This window comes from Taudactylus pleione, unplaced genomic scaffold, assembly GCF_031769625.1.
Source record: "Taudactylus pleione unplaced genomic scaffold, aTauple2 ptg000046l, whole genome shotgun sequence".
NCBI classification, from domain to species: Eukaryota; Metazoa; Chordata; class Amphibia; order Anura; family Myobatrachidae; genus Taudactylus; species Taudactylus pleione.
The window spans coordinates 6,344,560-6,372,281 of NW_028284448.1; the positions used below are offsets into that span (position 1 = coordinate 6,344,560).

The 27,722-nt window shown below is 38.4% G+C and overlaps 1 protein-coding gene across 3 annotated transcripts in view; it reads right to left on the reverse strand.

Annotated features, from left to right (window-relative positions):
* Positions 1-27,722, reverse strand: part of PDSS2 (decaprenyl diphosphate synthase subunit 2) — a 301,529-nt gene that overhangs the window by 72,872 nt on the left and 200,935 nt on the right. For all 3 annotated transcript variants that reach the window (XM_088460402.1, XM_088460404.1, XM_088460403.1), the window contains one exon: positions 26,240-26,438. In XM_088460402.1, the coding sequence (XP_088316528.1) occupies positions 26,240-26,438 (199 nt within the window). The remainder of the gene's footprint in view (positions 1-26,239; positions 26,439-27,722) is intronic.

Genomic DNA, 27,722 nt, shown 5'->3' on the forward strand with positions numbered 1-27,722 from the left:
GGCCTTTGCTAAAGGAGGAACAAACGAGTGAAAAACTTAAATACTGCAAAACTTGAGTTTTCGCAGGATTTAGGGGTTCTGTCTATCAAATCCCTCTTGCTGGTGAAGACTATCGCCGGTGACAGCCTTCATGTGGCTGCTTCTGTGCTGTTTCTCCATGCAAGCATTGGGAATACTAGTATCACTGCTGTCCTCTGATCTCTATCACCACCTATGGTGACCACATAGGATTGCTATAATAACCCTTTAATAAGGCATTCACATTAATTACACAGGTCCTGATTAAACCATGAGAAATGAACACTTGAAGCAAGCCACAAATAATCTGTGCAATTCGTATGCGTCCCTGATTAAAGGGATATTATGGCAAACCTCTTCGATGACAAGCCTATTGTGGCTGGCCAAATTCTACTATCAACATCAATAATTATTTATGCAACATCTATACATAGTATACTATATGGTTTTTTTTTGCAGATAACTTTGAATTACCAGAAAATAATATTAGTCTGCTTATTTCTCCTCACATGGAAAAGCTATCTTCCTACCATGACCATAAACTGTTTTTTTCTTTTCCTCGTTTTTTTAATTGAAACTGGTCTGATTCAGCAGCGATTGCAAATGCAACTACGTACGCAGATCGAGTGATTATTAGCCATTGAGCATGCATATAAACCGCACTGCACGTGTATTGCTATTGTACTGCGGTTACGCGTACACAGAGGAATCCATCGCAGCGGCTGTGAGGGTTCGGGGGTGGTGATGGGGGGAGTGGTCGGAAAAACCCAGGCGTGCCTGTCTGTTTGAACGCCATTGCTAGGGCGTTCATAAATTAGCCACTGCAATTGTATACGCAGCTTGAAAGCCCACTGCGTGCGAAGAGACTTGCAGTGTCTGCGACAGGTCAGATCTGGTGTAAATGCTGCATGAGTGGTCGCTGCGTGTCGATGGTACTGATGTTTACACATAAGAGCGTCAGTGGACAGATGTGAGAAAGCAGTAGTGGGCTTCTTTGTGCCAGTTGAGCTTTGGCAAGCATTAGCATATTTTCGCAGCTGCGATCTCAATTGCGATCTCTGCTGAATCAGGTCCTAAGGGCAAATGTGTGTATTTTTCTTTTCCTAACCATCACTAAGATATACTTTGTGCTTATTTCTTCTGCATTAACCTTTCCAAAGCAGTACAAAGAAGTATTCTACACATACTGTAAGTTTTCATATAAATAAAATCTGTACTTGAAGATTATGTTTTATTTACATGTTCTGTCGACACCATAATGTCGAATTCTACCATGTCGACATAGTTAAAATGTGGATACTCTACATATCCACACCTGCATTATATCGACACACGTAAAGTGTCGCCACATGACTATATAGTCATAATGTTGACAATACAAATATTAGCATTTTAAAATAGCTGTTGGCATTATGGATATGTCAACTTTATATCAAACTTGACATTGTACATGTCGATATAGTGTATCTGTCAACATAATGTAGTTGGTAGCATGATTGTCAATAATTTGAACATCGACATTTCATAATGAACCTGCTGTAATCATACCACTGGTTTGGATGAATAACAAAAAAAGTTTGAAAAATAAATGCTGACATATATAAAGGTGCGTTGAGATCAGGTGGGGGTACAAAGTACCTGGGTCTCTATGGACGTTTGAATTGTGAGGTAAACATTTCAATGTCCCCAGTATACTGTAGAATGGCCATACACGCCTACAGCGCCATTCGCTAGAGCAGACCGCAGTGCAATTGCTTGTCGGGCAGTCATCAAGGCTGTAACTGACCCGGTCAGCAGCTACATGCAGAGAACTTAGGCACAGTGCAGTCAGACTCAGCACTGCACTACTGGGTAATAATGTGTGGGCACTACAGTGTGGTATGATGTGGGGGCACTACAGTGTGACATAATGTACGGGCACTACAATGTGGGGGCACTCCAGTGTGGTATGATGTGGGGGTAGTACAGTGTGTAATAATGTGGGGACACTACAGTGTGTCATAAGGTGGGGCACTACACTGTGGCATAATGTGGGGGGCACTACAGTGTAGTATAATGTAGATGCACTACACTGTGGCAGAACGTTAGTACATGTGTAGTGGTCTCAATTACCCACCACTGACCAGCATTGCAAGAGTTACTGGGTGGCTCACCACTACCTCTCTGACTCCTCCATGCTTACCGCTACCTCCCTGACCCCTTTCTACTCACCACTGCCTATAAGCAGTACCCCCTGACCCTTCCGTACCAAACACTATCTCTCTGCACTACCTCCCTGACCATTTCATACTCACCACTACCACTCTGCACTATTCCCTTGACCCTCCCATACTAAACACTACCTCTCTACTGTTTGTACTATCCCCCTGGTCCCTCCATGCTTACCACAACCTTCATTGCCCACATAACTGACTACCATGCACAGGAGTAGATCACTGACCTCCTCTCCAACATCTCTATATGTATAAATATATATATATATATATACACTGATGATATGTACACATACACACACATATATGAGAGAGAGAGTTTTAAAGTATTCTATTTTAGTATATAAAAGTGTCATAAATTATACCAATAATTTTTCCCAATATAGTTGGCCACACCATTTTGTGGGCCTCTATTATTGCGTTCCCCTGTGGGCCCTTCATGCTCCAGTCTGCCACTGCGGAGTGTGACCATACTCCTCACACACTTTAATACCAGGGCCTGGGAGAGCACTTGGCAGCTCTGTATTTATTTAACTCCATGTAAACACTGAAGAATTGGTGACATGAGCCTCCAAATGTAGTTAAGTATTTTTTGTTCCTGGACTTATGCACATTTTATCTTATAAAACTCAGGACACTGAGCTAAAATAAAAAGCAACATGAATCGGATCATTCTAGGAGTTGGGTATGAGATCCCGTTGGTCGGAATACCGACAGCGGCATCCCGTCAGTCAGAATCCCGACACCCATAAGGAAAGAAGGTAAGACTACGCCTTACCCCTAACCCTCTCTCCCCGGTGCCTAACTCTAACCTCCCCCCCCCTTTTGCCTAAACCTAATCTCCCCCTCCCTGTACCCAAAATCCAACACTCTCTCCCCGGTGCCCAAACCTAACCTCCCCCCCTAGTCCCTAAACCTAACCCTCCCCTCTAGTGCCTAACCATAACTTTACCCCTAATGCTTAAACCCGCACACTAACCCTTCCCCTAACGCCCGATACTTACCTTCGAGATGCCGGTGGTCGGGATTCTGGTGCTGGGATACCAACACTGGGATTTCACCCGTCGGCATCATGCACGCCAGAATGCTGACTACATCCCCATTTTAGTTATATTAAAGCATATCTAAAGAGGCTGCAAACAGTCTAAGAAGGAAAGTGTTTACATTCACCAACCAAAGTTTTTAAAACAGATTTGGGTGTGCATTACAGATACAAATTGATCTGTGAATTAAATCCGTTAAAGATGGACAGTGTAAATTGACATGGATGTGATCTTTGTATCTGACTATTCCTTACAGACTGTTTAGTTACATCATTGTAAAAGCCATTTAACAACTGTCAGATAACATTGACAGAATGGAAGATGTCAAATGTAAAGCCTATTACTACTAAAAGAAAACAATAACACAATGTTCTGTACCTGCATTCAATAACTCAAAAAAATTTAATCACACACAATATTTTCAGTAAATTAAGGCCTCACAAAGCAAATGTAAATTTGTGACATCATGCACCCAGTTTTGTATTAACTTGCTAATATATGTGATGATGTTAAGAGGACAGCGAATGCAATGATGCAAAATGTAGATCTGTCATACAGAAGGGGCTGGAGAATTTGGGGCATACCTTGCTGAAGGCGGACTATTCATAGGGAGGCACCTCACACCTGGGCCCATATGCAAAAATCAGAACAGGATTTTTTCGATGTGTATTAAAGTTATCTATATGAGCTTTAAGACATTGTGCATTTAAGAGGTTATTAGCAATTTAGTGTGGGGATGCATAGTTTCTTACCTCTGCAAAGCAACCTTGTTTTTGAACTGCTTGTAGGTGGCGAGATTGAGTGTTGGACAATACTTTTAACGGAACACCTTTTCCATCAATTAGATGCATTTTATACAGCAAAGACTATTTTTATGTGTACATATACCAATGTAATAATAGTATATACAATTTGAAATGAGGCATATAGTAAAGACAGTTGTAATGACAAATACTCACATGAATAAGTAAGACCTAGAGAAGACATGTAAGATGTGATTTTCTTTACCACATGCAGAAATATTGTCATAACATTTTTTAATTAAGGGAGTGGTTCAAAAATGATAGAAGGCAGCACAAGGATGTGTGTGCGCCCATCTCAGGTCACAAATCCACAAATGGTTGCACACAATCAGCATAATGACATTAGAGCCTTAGAAGGTTTTAACACTATCTCAAAAACAAAATTAATTGAATGTATAAAATGGATTAATCCTCCAAACCTAGGAGTGTCCAGCCTACACTCCTATAACTCTAGTATCTTGCTATATAATGATCTTCCAGGGATTAAATGAGTTATTAAATGGAACATGTTCTGCTGCTTCTTTTTCCAGCTATTTGGTTCCAACTAATGGAAAGTGGCAGAAACAGAAGTGACAAACAAAAAGGACAATGAAGCATGTAATACAATCAACAATATCAGCACGGATTGCTGGCAACAATTTAAACATTACTAAAAGGATGTCTAGAGAACTGCAACTCAATGCATCTAAAGACTACAAGATCTGTAACACACAATAAATATTGGTCTTTGGAAATCACTATGCTAACTGAAGCCGGCTAAACATCAGAACGATGTGTAGCCAGCCTATGCGACGGGCGACTGGACCCTGCATCAGTAAGTGCGTACACACTTGCATGGTGCGATGGCGTGATATAGGATGCCATGCTGCCAAATGCATTGTACACGATATTTACTGATTGACTGTGCAAAACGGCCAACTTGAAGATTTCATATGTGACCGCGGGAGCGCGCAAATCGGGCATCCACATTTAACGATTTGCCCGGAAACGACAAATTGAGCCGATATCGTTTAAGTGTATACCCAGCTTAAAAGTTCTTATAAAGCACAATGCAGTGACACTGCACACTAGTGTACATATTAGCATACGTCACAGACCTGGTTTCTAGATACTCCTAACTCTAACTTCCATACATTTGTCAAAATCAGCACTCTCTTGAGCCTGCATGATGTGGGTTTGACACAGAGGTAATCAAAAAGCAACATATTGGGCTATCTACAGAAATTATTACACTCCACAGTATCTCTCCCACTTCCTGAACCAAACATTGGTTCAAGAGCAAAACACGCAAATTGGAAGTTTTTGATCTCCCGACACATTTACAATTAAGGGTCATTCCGCATCAAATCAACACAATTTCTGAAAACATTCTACCTTACATTCTCTAATTTCAATGAAATTTTGCATAATAAATCCTGCCATGGTAACCCCCCCCCCCCCCCCCAAATCTTAGGCTGATAAATACACTGGCTTTGAAGTTACAATAAATGTCTTTAAAACAGCAATTTTTAACAAATATTTAGCTTTGAACAGTTTTTTAAATTGCTTTTGCTGCTCACCTAATTGAGCTAGAGAGTTGCGCAAGGTCTCATTTTAAACCTCCTTTTATGGGCTTTCATATGATATAACACAGCAGTATGTTTCAATAAAAATAAAAATGTAACATTTTTAAAATCAACATTTTTAATATCTCTCAAAAAGCCATATTTTAAAAATTTTTAAAAACTACAAAAAAAATTGTTCATACTGTTGTTAATAATTCCCCAAAGTTTTATTTTGGCATTGCCCCAGTAACTGCTGGACCCCAATAACCCTTCCGCCACCTGAAGCCACTGTTGGGACAGTCAAAACAGTCATGATGACTAAGCAGCTGTACGGCACCCTGCACTCTAATTAAGCGACCAGCGCTGTCGCCATAGTCCCATAGAGGGTATGTAACTGCTGTCTATGATAACAAATGGTGGCTTGCTTTTATTCCGGAGAAAAATTACAACATCGATCAAGTGTGACATTCCTCCATCCAGCTGGTCCATCATCATCTTTTTCATACCAAGCAAAGCCAGATGTATTATGGATTCCCATGGTAGATGTTCCGTATAAGGTGAATCCGTTAACTCCAATAGGTCAACCTTTCAATACAACCTTTCTGAAATGGAAATACTAAAACAAATGAAACCTTCAGCCAGTTCTAACCCATCAAGTAGCACCATCCATCCAGAGCAGCAGCACCAAATGCTAATGATCTTTTTCTTAAAATATGTGAAAGACATAAAATTATCAGAAAAGTTTTAAATATTTTAGTATTACCATACTGTGTCGTTGTACATAATATACATCAAAGGAATTGTTTAAAGAAATATATTTAAAATAATTAACAGGCCTAGATTGTTAAAATAATGAAAATGAGAACTAGCAGTCCAAAGTGAATATCTCATGTAGCAGATGATCCCATCATGATTCCAAAATAAAACTTTAGGGATTTATTAACAGTATGAACAATTTTTGAGAGCTTTTTCAAAAATGTAAAAATATGGCTTTTCGAGAAAATTAAAATTTTGATTTTTTCATTAAAACATACTGCTGTGTTATATATCAACTGAAAGCCCATAAAAAGAGGTTTAAAAAGAGACCTTGCCCGACTCTCTAGCTCAATGAGGTGAGCTGCAAAAGCAATTTAAAAACTGTTAATAGCAATTGTTTTTGTAAAAAAAAAAAAAAGGCTGCTTTAAAGGCATATACCTTCAAAACCAATGTACTTATCAGCCTAAGATTTTGAATTTATTTTCACACTCAATGAAATCAATTAATATACCAAATTTTATTACAATCTGAACTGCAAGTTGAAACCCTGTGTTGATTTGGTGTGGAATGACCCTTAAGTACCAGTTATCATTACCCAAATAATAACCTGTAGTACAGGTATCTAGCACGAGTGAGCAGAATCCACAGGTAAAATGGATCCGTTAAGAATCACAAAGACCGATCTTATTAAATGAAGTTTTGTTTTTTTTTGTAATCGTTCATTGAATGAATTTGAGAGTACATTGAAAAAATGCAATAAGCAATAATATTAATCATTAGAATACAATTCAAATCGGTGAAAAATCTATAAACAGTTGTATGCAATACAATTAGAATTGGTTTATAGAACTGATTAGAGTGGGTAAAATTGAGATTAGGGGTGAGGAGGGTAAAAGGAAAAAGATGTGGGGGGAAATAAAAAATAAAATAGAGTAAAAGGAGAGAGTGAGTGGGGATCGAGTCGGGGGGAGTTTTGGAAGCAAGAGTGGTCACCACTGCACTATCTAAGACCAGGAAGGGGCACATTTTGATAAGAATACCAAGGGCTCCATATACGTTGGAACTTCTGCACGGTATTGTTCCTTAAGCTAGTGATGTATTCCATTTTTGCAACAAACCAAATTCTGTTCACAAGTTCTTGTCGGCTGGGAGTGTTCGGGGCCTTCCAATTAAGGGCTATCTGATACTTGGCAGCAGAAAATATGTGAAGAGCTAATTTATTGGAAATTTTGGGTAGATTATCGATCGGGGCGCAAAGTAGAAGATTGACAGGAGTGGGAATAGTCGGGGGTCTAATGAGTTGGGAGAGTAGGGTGCGAACCATGTTCCAGAATGGGACGATCAATGGACAGCTCCACCAAATATGGAAAAATGTACCTATTTGACCACAACCTCTACAACATAAGTTAGAAGAGTTAGGGTACATCTGATGAAGACGTTCAGGCACTAAGTACCACCTGGTGTACACCTTGTAAGAATTCTCTCTGATAGCTACGCTGATAGAACACTTTGAGATAGCTAAGCGTATAGTATCCCAGGCCTCTTCTCCAAGGGACAAGGCTAGGTCTGATTCCCAGGCCTGTTTATGTGGCTCAAGTGGAGGAGCCTCCAATGCCAGAATATAATGATATATAGATGAAATAGCCCCCTTGTTGTTAATTTTATAAATGCATAGTCTTTCAAAGGGTGAAGGGTTGAGTGAGGAGCGTGCAGGGGAAGATGAATTCACAGAGTGGCGGATTTGTAAGTATTGGTAGTGTAGAGTATTAGGAATTCTATGTTCTTGTTGAATGTCTGCAAAGGACAGAGGGGAAAATGCCCCAACGATGTGGTGGAACCTTGTAATGCCAGCTGAGGTCCAGGGGCGATCCATGCCAGTAGAAAGGCCTGGGGGGAATGAGGGATTGTTCCAGATGGGTGTTAAAGGGGAATGGTGTGAGGAAAGATTTCGTTTTTTATTTATTAGATCCCAGCTAGTAAGTGTCAGTTTAATGGTGGGAAATAGAAAGGAGGACTTGGGTCTGTTTTCATGAGAAAGCCACAGGAGGAAAGAGATTGAGTGTATATCGAAAAGGTCACTATCCAGGTCGACCCAACATTTGATGTGTCTAGGAGAATGCCATGAGACCAACTGACTCAGTCGGGTAGCATTATAGTAGCGGCGTAGATTGGGTAGACCCAAACCTCCCTCCCATGTGCGTTTGACAAGTATATCTCGACGGATGCGGGGTTTTTTATTGTCCCATACAAATTTGCAGAGCATGGTTTGAAGAGAGTCTAGGGTGTGGGAAGGAATAGGTACAGGTAGGGTCTGAAAAAGATATAGTAATTTGGGAAGGACATTCATTTTTATGGCATTAATACGTCCTATCCATGAAAGATAATACGTTCGCCATTGTTATAAGTCATTATAGATTGATCTGATGAGGGGGGGATAATTGGTTTTGTAGAGTGAGTCATAGGATTTTGTTATGGAGTCCCCCAGGTACCTCAGGAAATCTCTCTTCAAAACTAAATTAAATTTTGACTGTAGTGTTTGGAACATAAATGACCAAGAGACCCTATCAAAGGCCATCTCCGCATCCAAGGCAAGCACCAGAGAAGGAAGCTTGTGGAGATTGACATAATGAATTATATCAATAGTGCGTCTGGTATTGTCTAGTGCCTGCCTGGACGGGACAAAGCCCACTTGATCCGGGTGAATCAGAGTGGGGAGAAGTGGGTTTAGCCTATTTGCAAGTACTTTGGCGAAAAGTTTTAGGTCGGTATTAAGCAGAGAGATGGGGCGGTAGTTAGACACTAATAATGGGTCTTTATTAGGTTTTGGGATGACGGTGATAGTAGCTTTGGTCGTATCCGGGTGAAATGATGCTCCATCTAGGATTTGGTTAAAAACCGAGGTTAAGTAGGGTATCAAAGTGGATTGGAAGGTTTTATAATAAGACATTGGAAATCCGTCAGGACCTGGGGTTTTAGAGGGTTTTTGCGTTTTAAGGGTCGAGAGAATTTCTTCGGCGGAGATAGAGTTATCGAGAGCAGTGGAAGTTGTAGTATTAATGTGGGGAAGATTACAAGATGCTATGTAATCCGTAATTGAAGTGTCAGCTAGAGGGGGAAGAGGAGAACATTCGGGGATATTATAGAGGTGTTCGTAATATGTAATGGTGGTAGGGTTATATTGATGAGTACCATGATCATCTTTTAATACTGGGATTACAGTCCTGGCCTTCCGGGCCTTCAACCTATTGGTGAGTAGGGAATCTGCTTTGCTACTTTTTCATAGAATTTTTGGTTAAGCCAACGTAAACTGTTCAGTTTTTTCAGCCTGAAGGGCATTGAGGGATGCTTTTTCAGAAGTTAGTTGGTTATATAGGGAACGGGAGGGGAGATGATTATGAGAAGTTTCCAGGCAGTGGACCTCTTCTATCAGGGAAGTCATTTGGGGTCTACGTTCTTTGTTTCTGAAGGAGGCGTAGCTGATATGTCCCCGGATGACTGCTTTATGTGTTTCCCATGCCAGTGGTGTGCATGCCGAGCCTGTGGTGTTCAGGGAAAAATAATCTTCAAGGGCAAGTTTCATTTTCTCCTGAAATTTTGGGATCCTCAAAAGGGTTTCGTTTAGACGCCAAGGAGGTCGAAATGTGGGTGTGTCAAAAAAAATTGAATGATGTAGTAACTATGGAGTGGTCAGACCAGTGATTAGTGACTATAGATGAATCGGTGAGGTGTTTAGATGCAGGAGTGCAGCAGAGAAAGAGGTCAATCCTTGAGTAAGATTGATGGGGAATTGAAAAAAAGGTGAAGTCGTGGGAAGTAGGATGGAGAGCTCGCCAAGCATCGAAAAGGCCTGATTCCCGAAGGTGTGAATTCAAAGATCTGGTCAAAGAACAAGGTCGTAAAGTAGTAGGGGCAGGAGATTTGTCAAGTTCATGATTGAGAGCGGCATTGAAGTCTCCGCCAACAAGAAGATAGCCCCTCCTGTATTTATTTAACTTTAAAAAAGGAGTTGAAAAATTATATCTGGCCATTATTAGGAGCATACACATTTGCTATTGTACATTCCAGGTTACCCAGTTTACCAGTTAATATAATGAATCTCCCATCAGAGTCGGTGTGTACTGAGTTTTGGACAAAGGGTACATTTTTGCTGATTAATATCGCCACCCCGTTGTGTTTCGATTGGCTAGAGGAATAGTAGGAGGTAGGGAAGCTCTTGGAATGCAGAGAAGGGTGTATATTAGCTTTAAAATGAGTCTCTTGGATTAGAACAATCCCAACTTTGAGACTCCGGACAGTTCGAAAAAGCGAAGATCGCTTTTGAGGGGTATTCAAACCTTTGGCATTTAAGGAGATGAAGGTTAGTGGCATAGTTATAGGGTACGTTAGAAAAAAAAAATAGTTTATAAGAATGAAGGGAATCCGACTCGCTGGGGAGGAGGGGAAAAATATAAGATCAGAGTAAAAGGGATAATGGGGAAGGATCTGAATGGGAATTCCTCGTGTCCTGCAGAGGAAGACACACACGGTTATCTGGACTATAAAGTCCAAAAAGGTAGCAGGGAGAGTGATCCGAGCTACCTTAGGAATATTAGAAAATATAGACTGTAAAATGGAGCAATATTCAATATGATGGGCGTGTGGAGGTAGTCAGAAGTAGAAGGTAGGAGTGTCGGAGAGTTGTAACCCTCCAGTGGTAGTCATATAATGAAATATAGCAGAAGGCGAAGAGGTCAGTGAAAGTTTAGGTATAAAGTACACAAAATTAAACATTGAGATCAACAGGAACAGTGTACCAAATATATAAACATACTTTAACAATCAATTGGGGTTCCCTTTAGGGTTCACAAAAATTTAGTCTATTACACACATATATAAACTAAGCTAAACCCCTAAGTAGTTATTGAATTGTCTGGGTGTACACAAACTTTTAAGAATATGGAGAATGGAATATTCCATTTTAAGAATGGAACATTGAAAATAACTAATATATATCAGGAAGTAGAATAATAATACAGTTGAAAAGGACATAAAATGGTCGTTGGGGAAGGACCAAAAATGAGTGTTGGGTGACCATTGAAAAAATTGGGGCAGTCCTTTATGGTGACGGCAAATCTCAGATTTGTAAAGTACCCAGCAAACATGTATTAGAATCTACGAAGTGAGGGGACAGTTAACTTATTCAGGTAGTAGATTATGTGGTGGGAGGAGGGCCAGAATCTTCCAAATGAGTGAGAAAGTCTTTGCCCTCTCTTGAGTCTCTAATGATAACTGTTTTCCCATTGAAGTCGATCAACAGTTTGAAGGGGAAGCCCCATCGGTAGCGGATACCTCGTGAACGTAGTGCGCTAATCAGGTCTCTGAGTTCTTAACGTTTGATGATTGTGAGAGGTGCCAGGTCTTGAAAGAACTGGAGTTTAATGTTGTCGTATAAGATATGAGACTTATTGCACATTGGAGCCAGGACTCTTTCCTTATCCTTAAAACTGAGAAAGCGTATGATTACATCCCATGGGGGTTCGCCATCTCGGGGCTTGGGTCTAAAAGCCCGGTGGGCTCTTTCTAGTGGTAGTTGCTAGGGACCCAGATCAGGGATAATAAAGGAGAATATTTTGTGTAGATAGTTCTCCAGATTGTCTGGGGTTATAGATTCTGGGATATTCCGGATAAGAAGATTATTTCTTCTTTCCCGATTCTCTAAGTCCTCATTTTTAGTGCGAAGATCAGCAAGGTCTAGAATGTGGTCGAGATCTCTGTGGGTTTCGTTTTGGGATATTTGTAGAGTATCCTGACGGGACTCCAATTTAGAGGTTCTAGAGGACAATGATGAGAGTTGGGATTTAATGGATGAGACCGCTTTGTCTAGTTTGGATTCCAGAGATTCCTTGCGGTCTGTGATAAGGGATCGTAAGGCCATGTTGTCCTCTTTAGTGGATAGAGCTTGAGGTGGAGAATCATCATCATCCGTCTGGTGACGGTGCGGTGACGGGGGGCCGACAGCCGTTGAGGATTTATCACCTTTGGAGAAGTGTTGAGCTACGTCACCACCCACTCATTTTCTGGTATTTGCGTTAGACCGATTCATAATGATATAGTGGAAACAGCAGTGACAAGGAGGTGGACTGGTGAGGGGAGTATCCAGAGTGAGTTGATCGGTGACAGGAGACCTGAGATAACAGTGAGTTGGAGAAAAATAATATATTGAACTATATAACCTAATTTAGTACAACCGAAGGGTGCAACATTGGTGTGCTCAGGGACTCATTAGTACAAATTGTTATTGTATCAAATAAAGAATGTCGTAGTAGCTCTGAATTGTTGAAGGGGGGCCAACACTGCTAGTGGGATAGTCCAGGAGGTCACGGACCGGGATATAGTTAGATTGGACTAAAACTGGATACTGCTTTGGCAGGTGATAATTTTGAGTGGAGAAATCTGTAAGGTTTAGGTTCCTGTGAAATCCAAATCTTGTATTCACTTGCTGTCTTGTCAGAGAGTTACTGCTATTTATATATGTAAGGTGGCACCTTTATAATACGGTAGTGGGTACCTTTATAGTATGGAGTAAAAGAGCAAAAGAGCCACCTTCTGAACAAGGTGTTTTTCTGCAGGGGACTCACGGGGCTTTTTAGGTGCCAAGGACAGGAAAGTTATCTGGTCGTCTGCAGTGATGGCGATCCGCAGGGAGAAAGCAGGTCTCCTTACAAGATGGCGCCGGAGTGACTGCTGGCTCAGTGCCCAGATTCCCTGTGTGTGTATTGCTGTGCGAGGTGAAGGTGGCAGGCACCTGTACCCCCAGGCCGTGATACCAGCGGGCAGCGTGGGAGTGAGTGAAACTCTCATCTCTTAACAATGACGGCGTCCGCTTCAGGTCCACCGCAGGTCGCGGTCAGGGGAGCAGCTCCGGGAGCCCAGGTCCACTCCGTGCGGGTGCCAGCCAGCGGGGCTGGATAGGGAACAAGTCCCGTGGGCGGCAGGATGTGAAAGGTACACTCCGGCGTGTACCAGATGCTCCGTCGCGGGACGCGGCAAGAAATAGAGGCCGTGGCTTCACTGGGGGCTGAGGGCTGCAACCCGCGACTGTGTTTATAAACACTGTCCGCCTCCGCGAGCCTCACTGCCCCAAGGTGTCAGGTCACTGTGGGATGAGGGGGGTGGGAATAAGCCGTCCGGGTTAGTGAATGGGCCAGAAAATCTGCTGCTTTAGCAGGAGCTCCGGACACACACATCTGGCTTCTGTGATAGTCAGGCCACGCCCCCATTAAATGAAGTTTAATATGAGAAAGATACTCACAATGCTTAAAGTATATACAAACATAATTAATAAGAATGACATACACAAATAGTCATAGGAAGATAATTTTCTTATAAACAAACAGGAAAAAAATGAACAGAACTGTCTCACTTACACGAATCTGTTTGTGGGGAGACGCGAGAAGATTTTTTCTTTTTTGCACAATACTACACAATTACACATACCATCTAAAAAATATGCTAGCCTCCCTGTCTTCAAAGGTGCAAGCAAAACTTATCTCTATAGCCAAACCTACCACCCACTGCTCTTGCTGACTTTCCAACTCCTACAATACCCAACCATGATCCCCACTCCCCCTTGTGTCCACCTACAGCCCATCTAGAATGAAATAGCTTGTGATCAAGGACCTCTATCTGTTTGTATTTCTATGTAATTAAGTAATCTGTGGATTTTAATTATGTATATCTGCAAAGTAGTGTTTTTGAATGCAATGGATCAGTCTGAAAACAATTGTATTTTTAATGTTGCTATACTTTTCCACTTTGTATGCTACTGCAGAACCCTTGTGGTGCCTTATAAGTAAAAACCAGTGAAGCAGTTGAATACATTCTAAATACAATATCTCCAGATCCACAATACTTGTGCATAAAAATGCTGAAAATATTATTTTATATTTCTTTTACAATACAAAGAACGGAAATTATTCCATAATACTATCAAAAGAAAACGCTTTATGTACCCAAATAATTGATTGAAGTCACTTAAGTACCCAGAGAAGTAATGAAGTTATTGTCAATGCAGACCCCCAGTTAAAATGTTAAATACTAAAAAGTATAAATGAAAACCTGAAACATAAAAAATAAGTAAAATTTGTTGCACAAACCAGTCATTTTAAGTTATTTAAAATTAAAAAACCTCTAGTGGACTTGACAAGATAAAGGGAGATACAATTATTACTGAATAATCACAATACAATTAAATAATCACAATACAGCTACTAGAACAAATATTAATATCGAGGAATTCTAGTAAATGTATTTCTACAGACTTGAGCTAGAGGAACAAAAAGGAAATGTTAATATTTGTATTTACATAAAGGAGCTTAAGGTATTTACCCCAAGTGTTTCATTCTAGTATAACAGCAGCCATAATGTCAGCTAAGAGCTATTGAAAATTCACTTTGAATTAGATTTTTTTTGTCACATAAAAATTGGCTAATTGTAGACTTACAGCTGGTAAACGGCATCTATTAAACCACAAGTTTTCTTCTACTCTTACATTATTCATAGTTTATTAACATATAAAGACTATTGCTTGAATTAACTTTGGAATAAATATTTAGCATGCTAAAGTGGAGGGCAATTAAAAGAATTATGAACATGTTATTTGTTTTATTTAAAAATCAAAGTGCTACCTAAGGCAATTATTTTATCCACTTAATACCTACAGTAAAAAAAAGCCTCAGGGAAAATAACTGACTTTGCTCATTTTAACACAGACAGTTACAAAATAGCTTTTCTTTTCATTATGGCTTTGAATATTTACAATTAATTGCTAGTCCCAAGAGTGGAATTGTGAGGAATGAATCATAGAGAACATGATAAAATCCTGGAGGATTCACAGTGGCTGATTAGTACTAGACTCAACTTTGACCTGTGGTGGGAAAAAGTGGATGATGGAAGAAATGGCAAGCAATTTTTTTATAGCCTTACATTATGTACATAACGCAGTATCAGAGATTTTTTATTTTATATGATATATAAAACTGCTTGTTCATCCCCGCAGCAGCAGCTCCTACCCTCCTGGATGAGGGGGGTTGCGCTGCAGTTCCGGATCCCGGCGCCTGCGCAAAATACCAGCTTCTAGGGATTGCATTGGCTGCAGCCCCAGAAGATTGGTAAGGCTGCTAGAAAGGCAGTGGAGTGGCTTCCCACTGGAAGCACGCTCTCTGCTAATCGCAGCTCGGGCTGGCAGTCCCAGGGAGGGAAAACGCCTCCCCCTGGAACTGCTTGTCCTGTGTGTGTCTGGCTTGTGGCGCTTCCAATAGGAAGCTACTCCCAGCCATAGTGTAGCCAGTAAATGAGATTATGTGTCTAGGACTGGCGCAACATATGATTACTCTTGATTCTGCAGTGATGTGTGTATAATATATTTATTATGGGTCAAAGTAAAAATGCGTATATGTATATACTCTTATTAAAAGATATAAATGGTAAAAATTATTTTCACATAAAGAGGTTATGTCCCAGTGTTCTCCCCAGGATGTTTTTTGCGGGTGCACCACCCGGCAAGAAACAGCCTACCACTCGGCACTTTGGGAGCCTGCAAGTGGAGACAGTATCTGGGAGCTGTATAAAAAGGACCAGATCCTACAGACTTTGCAGCTTTTTCATAAACAGACGACTGGGTCTCTAATAAGAGGAGAATTAATATATAAAATGTTATTTCAAGTTTAAATCATAGTGTCAGGGTTTAAAAAAATGTTTACTTGTGAAGGCCCCCACCCGGCTACTTCTTGATGCCACCCGGCTGGAAAACACTGAAATAATAGCACATACAAAAATATTGTCACATAAAATATAATGGATTATATCCAATTAAGAAGAAATTACCTAAGAACTACCAAAAATAAGGTAGACACACACAGTGTTTCTGATCATTTCAATAAGGAACACAATAGCGATCCCAGTCTAGCCACCTTTACAGCAATCAAGAAAGTAAAAGCAACATGGAGAGGAGACTACATAAGATCCATGTCACAGGAGGAAAGAAGGTGGATCTTCAAGTTGAAAACCTTAGCAACAAAAGGTCTGAACATCGAGTGCTCCGAATTCCTGAAAGAATGATACAATAAGTACCACTTGGAGAGATAGCAAAACTGCTAGTGATGCCTATATACCCACCATCCTGGTTATGCCCAACCACATCCTGGTTATGCCTTCTCCCTCCTCATGGGTACGAAGAATAGAATCATCATACCATTCTGAAAGAAATCTATATAACACTGGTTCAATATCAAAATACATCAATATATATATATTTAAAAAAAGCAATACAGTAATTAACCCAAAATTTAACTCATTTCAGGTATTTAAGACAATCAACTTCAAGTTATCAATATCCACCTCTATTTTTTAGGAATAAACAGTACAAATCCACGGATTTTCCAACCACATAAAATTTCCCCTATCCCTACATTATCACGCAATCCAGCACAGATAGCATATAGCTAGAATCATTGCCCTATCCTTCAATCCACACACACTACCATCAACAATTACGACATCTTTTATTTCTATACTAATTGTATCTCATATGTTTCTACTGCCTCTGTATTACACTAGATACAATGCAGCAATATAATCGTTATATGTATCACTTTAAATGAAGAGGATCTGGAAAACACATGGGACACTCTTCCCTCGACTGATCTATCTCTAATCTTAATGGACAAAGAAGGATGAGCCCAACATACAAATAAGTATAGGACAGACCACAATCCATAGTACTCCACAGCCCTGACGAAGCCCGCACAAAAACTAACGGGTGAAACGCGTTGGTCCCGCCCCCTTTATGTCGATCAGTTCCCCAAAGAAGCTAGACTAGTGGTGGGACAGCGTGCACGTTCACCACTGGAGCTCCTACACCAGCTCCAACTCACCACCACCAAATATAAGGTAGGAGGTGCGAGCACCCATTGTATACATACCAGCTACCAATCTCTTGTGTGCACAGTATTGTACTAACTCCAATTTACTCCAACCTGCTTGATATACAAGAGGGAAGAAAAAAAAAAAAGACTTACTACACCACTCCTTACACGGAGTACAACTATTGACCCTGAGATTGTTCTCTGGACTGCCTATTGTGACTGTGCCACATTTCTATCAACTGTGCTCTTTTTACCAAAAAGGGGGGCAAAGAAAAAGACAAAATTCTTTGGTTGGGTGCACTAATAGGTCTCAGTGTAATTCTGATAATATAATTTCCTCAGAGAAATATATAAAATATAACTTTTATTAAATCATTTAAAACATATAGTGTATTCAGATGTAAGGCGAAATATAAAATAAGTAAAGAAAAAAAGAATGTGAAGATTTAATGAGAAATAGTGATTAAAACACCTCCTGTTGCTGCTGGTTATTTAAATCCTTTTGTTCTAAACTGTTACAGCAGTATTTGTAACCCTTTCATCACTGCATGTATTATTCTAACAATAAAGATACACTCATATATAATATAATGTTGTGGTTTTGTGTTTGTTCACACTGTTCATATGTATTAGACACTTAGGAAAATATCTGATTTCATTATTTCATTCACATTACACAGTGCCAATTTGTTGGAGACAGTATGTATTCATTGGTGTTTTTAGTATGCTCTGTGCATCATCTATAATGGTCATATGTATATAAACTTGATTATTATGCCAAATCAACCAGTGATACATGCAACACTGTTAGGAAATGGCTACACTTGTCTCTTTATCGATAAATTGTAACAAGTATCCAAAATGATTGACAATGTGTCACAGTCGCTTTCTGTTTATAACGTGGTTCTTGAATAACCAAAAATAACATGTAGCGCTGTTAGAATTAGTTACAGAATTAGTTGTCATGTTCGGTATTTATCCCATAGAGTCTAAGCTCATTCGTCAGTCTGTTTACCTCATCCCTCTCCATCTTTTGATAGGCTGCTAGCGCATATTGTGGAGATTCAAATTCCAATGTCCCGGGTTACTTTAGTTGATCAGCGGGGATCCGTTGCCCGCGATGACGTCATTGATGAATTAGTGTATTCCAACATATTTGCATATTATTATGCCTCAGAATATATATTCATATTGATAATATGATTCTTATGCCGGATTCCGTATAGTGGTATTTAATGTTGGGGAATGGCATAAATTATCTTGATCTAACAATCCAATAAGGCTTTAATTGGTATGCTATTCATGATATAGATACATTATTATTTATTTGATAAAAATAATGAAGTACTTGTTCATGTTAGGTAATATGACCCTTTCGTTCTTTTACTCTGTTAGAAAGATATACCATATAAATTAGTGTAAGGTCATATATTCAAATTAGTATCTTTATTCCCATGTAGTGGATTATAATAAAAATATATAAATATTAGCAATTAGTGTCATATTAGGTTCGAAAATGAATATCAATAATAATAATATAGGGGATATATGGATCAAGGTGACGTAAATACCATTATCTATCTGTTACAATGAGGATCTTTTACATGGAGGGTAGGATCCTATGTATATTAGGTGCATATATAAGGTACAGTATCACATGAGATCACACTGATGTTATCCTCTAGTATATTAATACTATGATCCACATATATGTCCATCCTTCTTTACAACAAGAAACAATCTGCAAGTTCTTTTAATATGCAGAATTTATCTTGAATTATAACAATCAGTCTAAGGGTTATCATGTCCCATCTTTAAATCTAGCTTATAATTATCTGGTATTAAGTATAAAATATCATCATATACATTTTTGTGGCATGTATTAATTAGTCCCTCTGTATTAATAAACATAAGTTAAATTAAATAGAATAAATTTGATTCTAGTGTATATTCAATAGAACATATCAATAAACTGATATGGTGTGTTAAAATCATTTTGGTGTTCTTAGTGATTACCCAATCCTAGATTATTAGTGAATTCCTTTCTACATAAATTATCTACATATACTGTATATTCTTCTTTTGTAATATAAAGTGTCTTGTGAATTATATGGGTGTATCTAATAGAGTAAATATTACTGTTGTTAGTATAATTTTTTCTTTTGATATAAGATTAAGTGATAAACAATATACAAAGAGAACACAAACATAACTATACAAGTGAAGAAAGAGGGAGGGAGGGAGAAAGAGGTTTTTAACCCAATTGTCTATTTATAAAACATATAATTCTGTCTATTCTCAGAAAAATTATTTCATCTTGTGATATTCATGTAGTTCACATAAGTAGTCAACGATAGTGTACCCTCCATATTGCTCCTTTTTTTGTATTATTTACTTATTTTTCTATGGGATTCCAAATAGTGTATATTATACATTATTATCTAAGATTTGAAAAAAAAAAAAGGGTATAGATGTGTCACAAAGTGTACTCTAATGTAGTATATATTAAATGAAGGATACCACTTCTGGTATGTATCAGATCTTTCATTCTTGTTATACTTTCTAATCTAAAGAAAGGCACTATATTGGATGTTTTCATTCATACCATGTGGTTCTAAGCTGTTCATAAGAAATATCATTTTGGATTATTTTTTTTAAAAAGTTCCTTTGAGATGTCCCCTCCTCTTATTCCTAGCTTGATTTTTTTCCATTTCATATGCTTTTAGGTGGGTAGGATCGCCATTGTGCTTTTTGGGTTTGGAGATAGACTCTCTCATTGAAAGTGAAGTAGTTTTTGGTTAAAAATGAACCTAAGAAGTTGTATGACAATCAGTCAATTTTTGAAAAATTGGCAGCAGCTGCTAAAAAGGTAATTTTATCACAATGGATCTCAACTGATCCACTTCCCGCAAATTTATTCTATACCAAAATTTTCCTTTTTATTTTATATGGATTGGACAGAAGTTTCTTTACATAAAGAAAAACAGACGGAAATCTTTTTTGAAACATGGTTCCCCTATATTCATACAGTTTTGGATGTATTAAAAGAAGCATTAAGAAAATGCTTTGGTTCAACGGAATGGTATCTATTGGAAGTTCTGGGTTCAGGAATACCTTTCTAAATGATGCGGTTGGCCTTATGACCAAATTTCCAAGTTTCCTATATTGGACTCATATATTTGTTTACACCCCCTTTCTGCTGTATATATTACTGATATTTATTTGTTTGTATGTTACTGGATATTTTATATCAAATATTTGTATCTGACATTGTGTTTTGTATTTTGTTCTCTTTGTCAATCTGTCAATAAAAATTGTTTGAAAAAAAAGAAGTTGTATGACAAACTTGTTGAAGTTATTACTTCCTAATAACTTCAGCAATTTAGTCATACAACTTCTTAGGTACATTATAACTAAAAACGACTTCACTTTCAATGAGAGAGTCTATCTCCAAACCCGAGGTACAGCGATGAGCACTACATGTGCTCCAATGTATGCTAACCTGTACCTCGGGTGGTGGGAGAAAGAAGTGGTTTTCTCATCAAAAAATGATTGGTATACTGAACACATCATTGCATGGTTCAGATATATCGACGATATCTTTATAATATGGGAAGGCAGCGAAGGAGATCTTTTGGAATTCATCAGAACATTAAATGATAATGATATCAATCTAAAATTAACCAGCGAGATCAGTCAAAAGGTCATCACATTCCTTGACCTAAAGATTGAGGTCACAGATGACAAGAAAATCATCACAGATATGTTCCGCAAAGAGACTGCGACTAATAGCATTCTCCACGCGAACAGCTTGCATCTCCCTGCAACTATCAAAGGGGTACCAAGGGTAGAATTCCTTAGAACACGGAGGAACTGTACCAGAGCTCAAAACATTCAAAAAAAGATCAGAAGAATTAATGAGCAGATTACAGAGGCGTGGATAAAGTAAATACATCATTAAACAAGGAGATCATCAAGCTAAACAGAAAGAAAGAGAAACACTAATCTTTCCACCCAAGAGACAAGAAAGTAGAAACAGAAAGAGGTGCTAGATTTATTAGCACTTATTGTAATGAATGGAAACAAATAAGTGGATTCATGCAAAATCATTGGGGGATACTTATCTTCAAAAAAGATCTGGAAAGGACCCTGGGAGACAGGATTGACATCAGCTGGAGGAAATTCGAGAATTTACGGAAGAAATTGGTGCATAGCCATTTTAAGAGACAAAAGAGCAGAACCAATCCGATTATTATGGGTTGCTTTAAATGTGGCAATTGTACAACTTGTACATACATAGAAAAGAAAAGAACCATTGACAGACATGGTAAAGAGATGGTCATCAAGGACTACATCAATTGTAAAACGGTGGGAGTGATATACTGTCTGTTCTGCACATGTGGCCTCAATTACATCGGCATGACCAAGAGACAACTCCTCTTAAAGACCTGTTTTTTCACTCCCTCTTTCTTCACTTATATAGTTATGTTTGTGTTCACTTTGTATATTGTTTATCACTTAATCTTATATCAAATTAATAAATTATACTAACAGTAACATTTACTCTATTAGATACACCATTACAATTCACAAGATACTTGATATTACAAAAGAAGAATATATATGTAGATAATTTATGTATAAAGGAATTCACTAATAATGTAGGATTGGGTAATCACCAAGAACACCAAAATGATTTTAACACACCATATCAGTTTATTGATATGTTCTATTGAATATACACTTGAATTAAATTTATGGACATACATGTGGATCATAGTATTTATATACTAGAGGATAACATCAGTGAGATCTCATGTGATACTGTACCTTATATATGCACCTAATATACATAGGATCCTACCCTCCATGTAAAAGATCCTCATTGTAACAGATAGATAATGGTATACATGTCGCCTTGATCCATATATCCCCTATATTATTATTATTGATATTAATTTTCGAACCTAAATATGACACTAATTGCTAATATTTATAAATTTTTACTATAATCCACTACATGGGAATAAAGATACTATTTGAATATACGACCTTACACTAATTTATATGGTATATCTTTCTAACAGAGTAAAAGAACGAAAGGGTCATATTACCTAACATAAACAAGTACTTCATTATTTTTCTCAAATAAATAATAACAATGTATCTATATCATGAACAGCATACCAATTAAAGCCCTATTTGATTGTTAGGTCGAGATAATTTATGCCATTCCCCAACATTAAATACCACTATATGGAATCCGGAATAAGAATCATATTATCAATATGAATATATATTCTGAGGCATAATAATATGCAAATATGTTGGAATACACTAATTAATTCATCAATGACGTCATCGCAGGTAACGGATCCCCGCTGATCAACTAAAGTAACCCGGGACATTGGAATTTGAATCACAATATGCGCTAGCAGCCTATCAGAAGACGGAGAGGGATGAGACAAACAGACTGACGAATGAGCTTAGACTCTATAGGATAAATACCGAACATGACAACTAATTCTGTAACTAATTCTAACAGCGCTACGCGTTATTTTTGGTTATTCAAGAACCACTGTATAAACAGAAAGCGACTGTGACTCATTGTGAATCATTTTGGATACTTGTTACAATTTATCGATAAAGAGACAATTGTAGCCATTTCCTAACAGTGTCGCATGTATCACTGGTTGACTTGGCATAATAATCAATTTTATATGCATATGACCAGTATAGATGATGCACAGAGCATACTAAAAACACCAATGAATACATACTGTCTCCAACAAATTGGCACTGTGTAATGTGAATAAAATAATGAAAACAGATATTTTCCTAAGTATCTAATGCATATGAACAGTGTGAACAAACACAAAACCACAACATTATATTATATATGAGTGTATCTTTATGGTTATAATAATACATGCAGTGATGAAAGGGTTACAAATACTGCTGTAACAGTTTAGAACAAAAGGATTTAAATAACCAGCAGCAACAGGAGGTGTTTTAATCACTATTTCTCATTAAATCTTCACATTCTTTTTTTCTTTACTTATTTTATATTTCGCCTTACACCTGAATACACTATCAGGGGTATTCAATATGGGAGCGATAACATCGTTTTTGCGTTAATATCGGAGGTATGACGTCATTATCGCAGGTTTTACTTTTACACCCTATTCAATTTCAAAGACTTATCGCAGTTTTGAAAAGTCTTTGATAAAAAACGGGGATAACTTTTCACCATTGAATAGGTGTCGAAAAAAAGTGCAGAATTGGGGTTTAGGGGTGCAGGCTTAAAAAAAATAGCCTGCACCCCTGGAAATGACATTTAAAAAAGAACTGTGTCAAAAAAAGTTTTCAAAAAAAATAGGGACACCCCAAAAAATTAATTTAAAAATTGGGGTTAAAAAAAAAAAAGATAAAAAATTGTTTAACAATAGGGAAATAGGTTCAGGGCTATTCTGCAAGTATGCGGCAGGTGTTTTGAAGAATAGAATTATAGCGGCAGGTGCACAAATGCAGATTTTTTTTAAATTTACTTTAGGGACTTCAAAATATGCTAGTACCCATTTTCATGTACCCCAAATTTGATGGAACCACTTAAAAAAACGAAAAAAATAACCTAAGTGCTCTTCTGCAACACTTCTTCAATGTCGGGAAAAAAACACCTGCTGTGGCTATTTAAATCCCCGACTTTCAATTAAAGGCTAAAACGGGGGTACCCATAGTGTTCCCCCATGTTTTTACAACTTTAGGGGGGTCTTACAATTTTTTTAAGGAAAAATTTGTAACTTTACGCAAATCCAACTTCGGAGTTTCCCGTTTTCGTTAATTTTATATTGAATACGGGGATAAGCGGGCGTGCGCCCGATACTTTAACGCAGGTAAAAACTCCGATATGAAACGTTAACTTCGACAGTGAAGTTAACGTTTCATATTGAATACCCCCATATATGTTTTAAATGATTTAATAAAAGTAATATTTTATATATTTCTGAGGAAATTATATTATCAGAATTACACTGAGACCTATTAGTGCACCCGACCGAAGAATTTTGTCTTTTTCTTTCCCCCCCCTTTTTTTTATATATATGCTGCATGAACAGAATATGGTCTGGGGGCACCTCCAGGAATAGCTCTGTCTACCTATTAGAGGAGCTATATAGGCCTATCAATATACACTAAATACATATACTATCCTCAGGATTGAGAAATGATTTAACAATATCTGTGCGGGACCATAATAGTTTGTTGTGCTCTATTTACGTTTACATATTGGGATACATTTATTGCCATTATAGTTTGTGACGCTCTTTATGAGCACCCCTGATATTGTGGCATTACCTACTGTATACATGTTTCAACCTTCATATGTAATTTCTTCTTAATTGGATATAATCCAATATTTTTTTGTGACAATATTTTTATATGTGCTATTATCTTGTGACATTACCTCTTTATGTGAAAATAATTGTTACCAATTTATATCTTCTAATAAGAGTATATACATATACGCTTTTTACTTTGACCCATAACAAATATATTATACACACATCATTGCAGAATCAAGAGTAATCATATGTAGCGCCAGTCCTAGACACAATCTCGTTTACTATATTTTTTGGGTGCGAACTGGGAGCACACTAGTGTCTGTGGCCACAGCTTATCTCTAACGAAAACAATGTTACACATAACCCCCACATCACGCATCACTCCTAAGTAGCGCACCACACCACCCACACACCATTGTGTAGCCAGTGTAGTCACTGACTACAACTGGCTCAAACTGAGACGGTGGATTTTACTGGGGGTCCTGCAGCCCATAGATAAGATATGCACTTCCCAAGTAATTAAATAAACATCCATATGTTAGACTGAAAAGTTGCCCTAAGTCACTAAATTATCATACAAACAAATTTGTTTTTGAACAAACCTAGAGTTTGTTAGCAGTGAACATTTTAATACTGAGAACATAGTTCTACTTTTGATATATACGGTTTTCTCGCCTGCATCTCACAAAAAAAAACAATGGAATAGTGTACAAAAATGCTCTAAAATGGATCTAACTCTGAGAACACCAAAAATGCTCCTTTGAGTCTGAGAACCTGTCACAAAGGAAATTTTGTGTGAAACTAGATAGATTTGGCTGGTCAGGTGCTTGACTATATGTGAGTCTTTGATAGAGAAGGATGTCCTTGCTCAGGGCTGTTCGCAAAGTGGAGCTAAAAGTCAACTTGACAATAAATTCTTATCATCACTAGCATATGTCTCATAGTAGGACTTTGCCCATCAGTGCAACATAGCATGTCCTTCAACAGCAGTTCAAAGCTTTACTCTTGCAAGCTATTTGGTTATAAATGCATTCATTAATGCATTTAGGGCACGATTCAACGGATCACAATTGCAGCTGCGTAATCGCACACAATGCTGCTCCGAAAATATGCTAATGTCTGCCACCACTCAGCCAGCATAAAGACACCCATTACCGCTTTGTCATATCCGTAAAACCTCACAGTCCTGCATACACATCGGTAACATCAGAGAACATTGTCCCGTCACGCACAATTACAGCAGGTCTGACCTGTCTCAGAAATGGCAAATCTCGACGCACACAGTGAGCTGTGTAGGCAATCGCAGTGGCTAATTTATGCACGCAGACGCCTGCGTTTTTCCAAACACTCCCCCGTCACTACACCCAATGCTCACGGCCTGTCACTCACTCTGCGATGGATTCCTGTCTGCGTGCGTAATTGCAGTGCGACTAATGCGCATGCGAAATGCTGTGCATGCGCAGTAGACAACAATCGGCCAATCTGCGTGCGTGGTTGCAATTGCGATCCGTGCGGAATCAGGCCCTTAGTTTATAATTAAAACGGACGATCAATAAGGAGCTTTAAATTTTATGTTAACTGCAACTGTCTTTACAGGTAGCACATATTCTTAAATACCTTTGTGTTTTGTAGATGTGCTAGCCCAGTGCAAGCATTTGCAAGCAGAAAGTCTCCACTGAGAATAGCCATTTTGTTTCCAAACTGCATGTCCTTAATAGGGCCATCACAACTCTTCAGCTCTTCAATATTGACAATCCCACGATGCACTAGGAAAGCTGTGTGGATCAATTCTGTAATTTCAGCCAGATTTCTCTGGCTTTAAAGAAAAAAAAATTAGAAAATCCTGCTGAGATACTAAATTATGCACCTAACTCTCATTATCAATAGTTCATTGTGGTCAAAAAGTCTGCAAACACGGGAAAAATTCCATACATCAGGAAAATTAATGCTTTTTTTTTAAACAAGAAGAATGCCTTTGACAAAAGAGGAATGTATGAAATTATTCTGATGGCTGGATCAGCAAGCTGTCACAGGTTTGCAATGGACTTAAAAGGGAAACATAGCAGGAACATCACACACAACACTGTTGCCAACCTATTCAGAAATTGAGACTGTGGGCCTAGAAACAGGGTCGTAAGGAGGGGTATATTGTTTGTGGTGCCGTCGCCCAGGAAGCAGGGCCCTGGGGGCGGCACAGTTGCTATCTCACGGGCCCTGCATCTGGCTAGCAGGGTGCCTGCAATGGGACTCTATGGCTAGTAATGCTGCTTCAATGCTGCCCAGAGTGTCCAAGGGACACACAGGGTATGTCCCTGCAGTGTCAGTGTAAAGCGCTCTATACTTTCTCTTGCCAGTGGCCCTTCCCTCTCAAGTGACATCACATGTTCAGGGGCATAGGAGGTCATGGTCAGACAGAAAAACTGCACCTGCCATGTTGTGACCGAAGGTGGTGCCTAAGGATAAACCAAATGGTACAGATGCTGAAAGTGGGCGTCTCAGTCTATGCACATCCAGCCGCTTGGATGTACTTAAGGGAAGAGTTTATTTCAGCATTTGCATAGAGTTGCAGACTGGCTATCACCAGTGTGCGCTGCTGTATCCACCTCTGAATCAGGAACAGTAAGTGTACAGACCAAATGAGAAATTGACATCCATATATGTTTAACTAATGAATGAAGTGTTAATTTTCCATATCTATGTAGACTTGTGGACCACCCAGTATAATATACATATTATACATTGAAATAAAAGGTAAGTATACTCAGTAAATTCACTTTAACATTAAATATATAGCTATAAGTACAATCATACTTTTGCACATTAGGCCTTTACATTTCCTTTTATGTAGCCTGTATGTCTAACATTCCAATCACTTAATCAATGATGTGTTTTTAACCACAAACAAAATACATAATTAGTATTCTGAAGCATACAACAGAGTTATGGTGCATACACACGGTCAGATTTTTGTTCAGATCTGAACTATAACGATTTAAAAAATTGTTCAATCGTTCATATCAGAAAGAAAAACCTGATGTGTGCAAGGATGAACGATGAACGATGCGCGTTACCGATTGTCAGATAACGATATCTGACATCT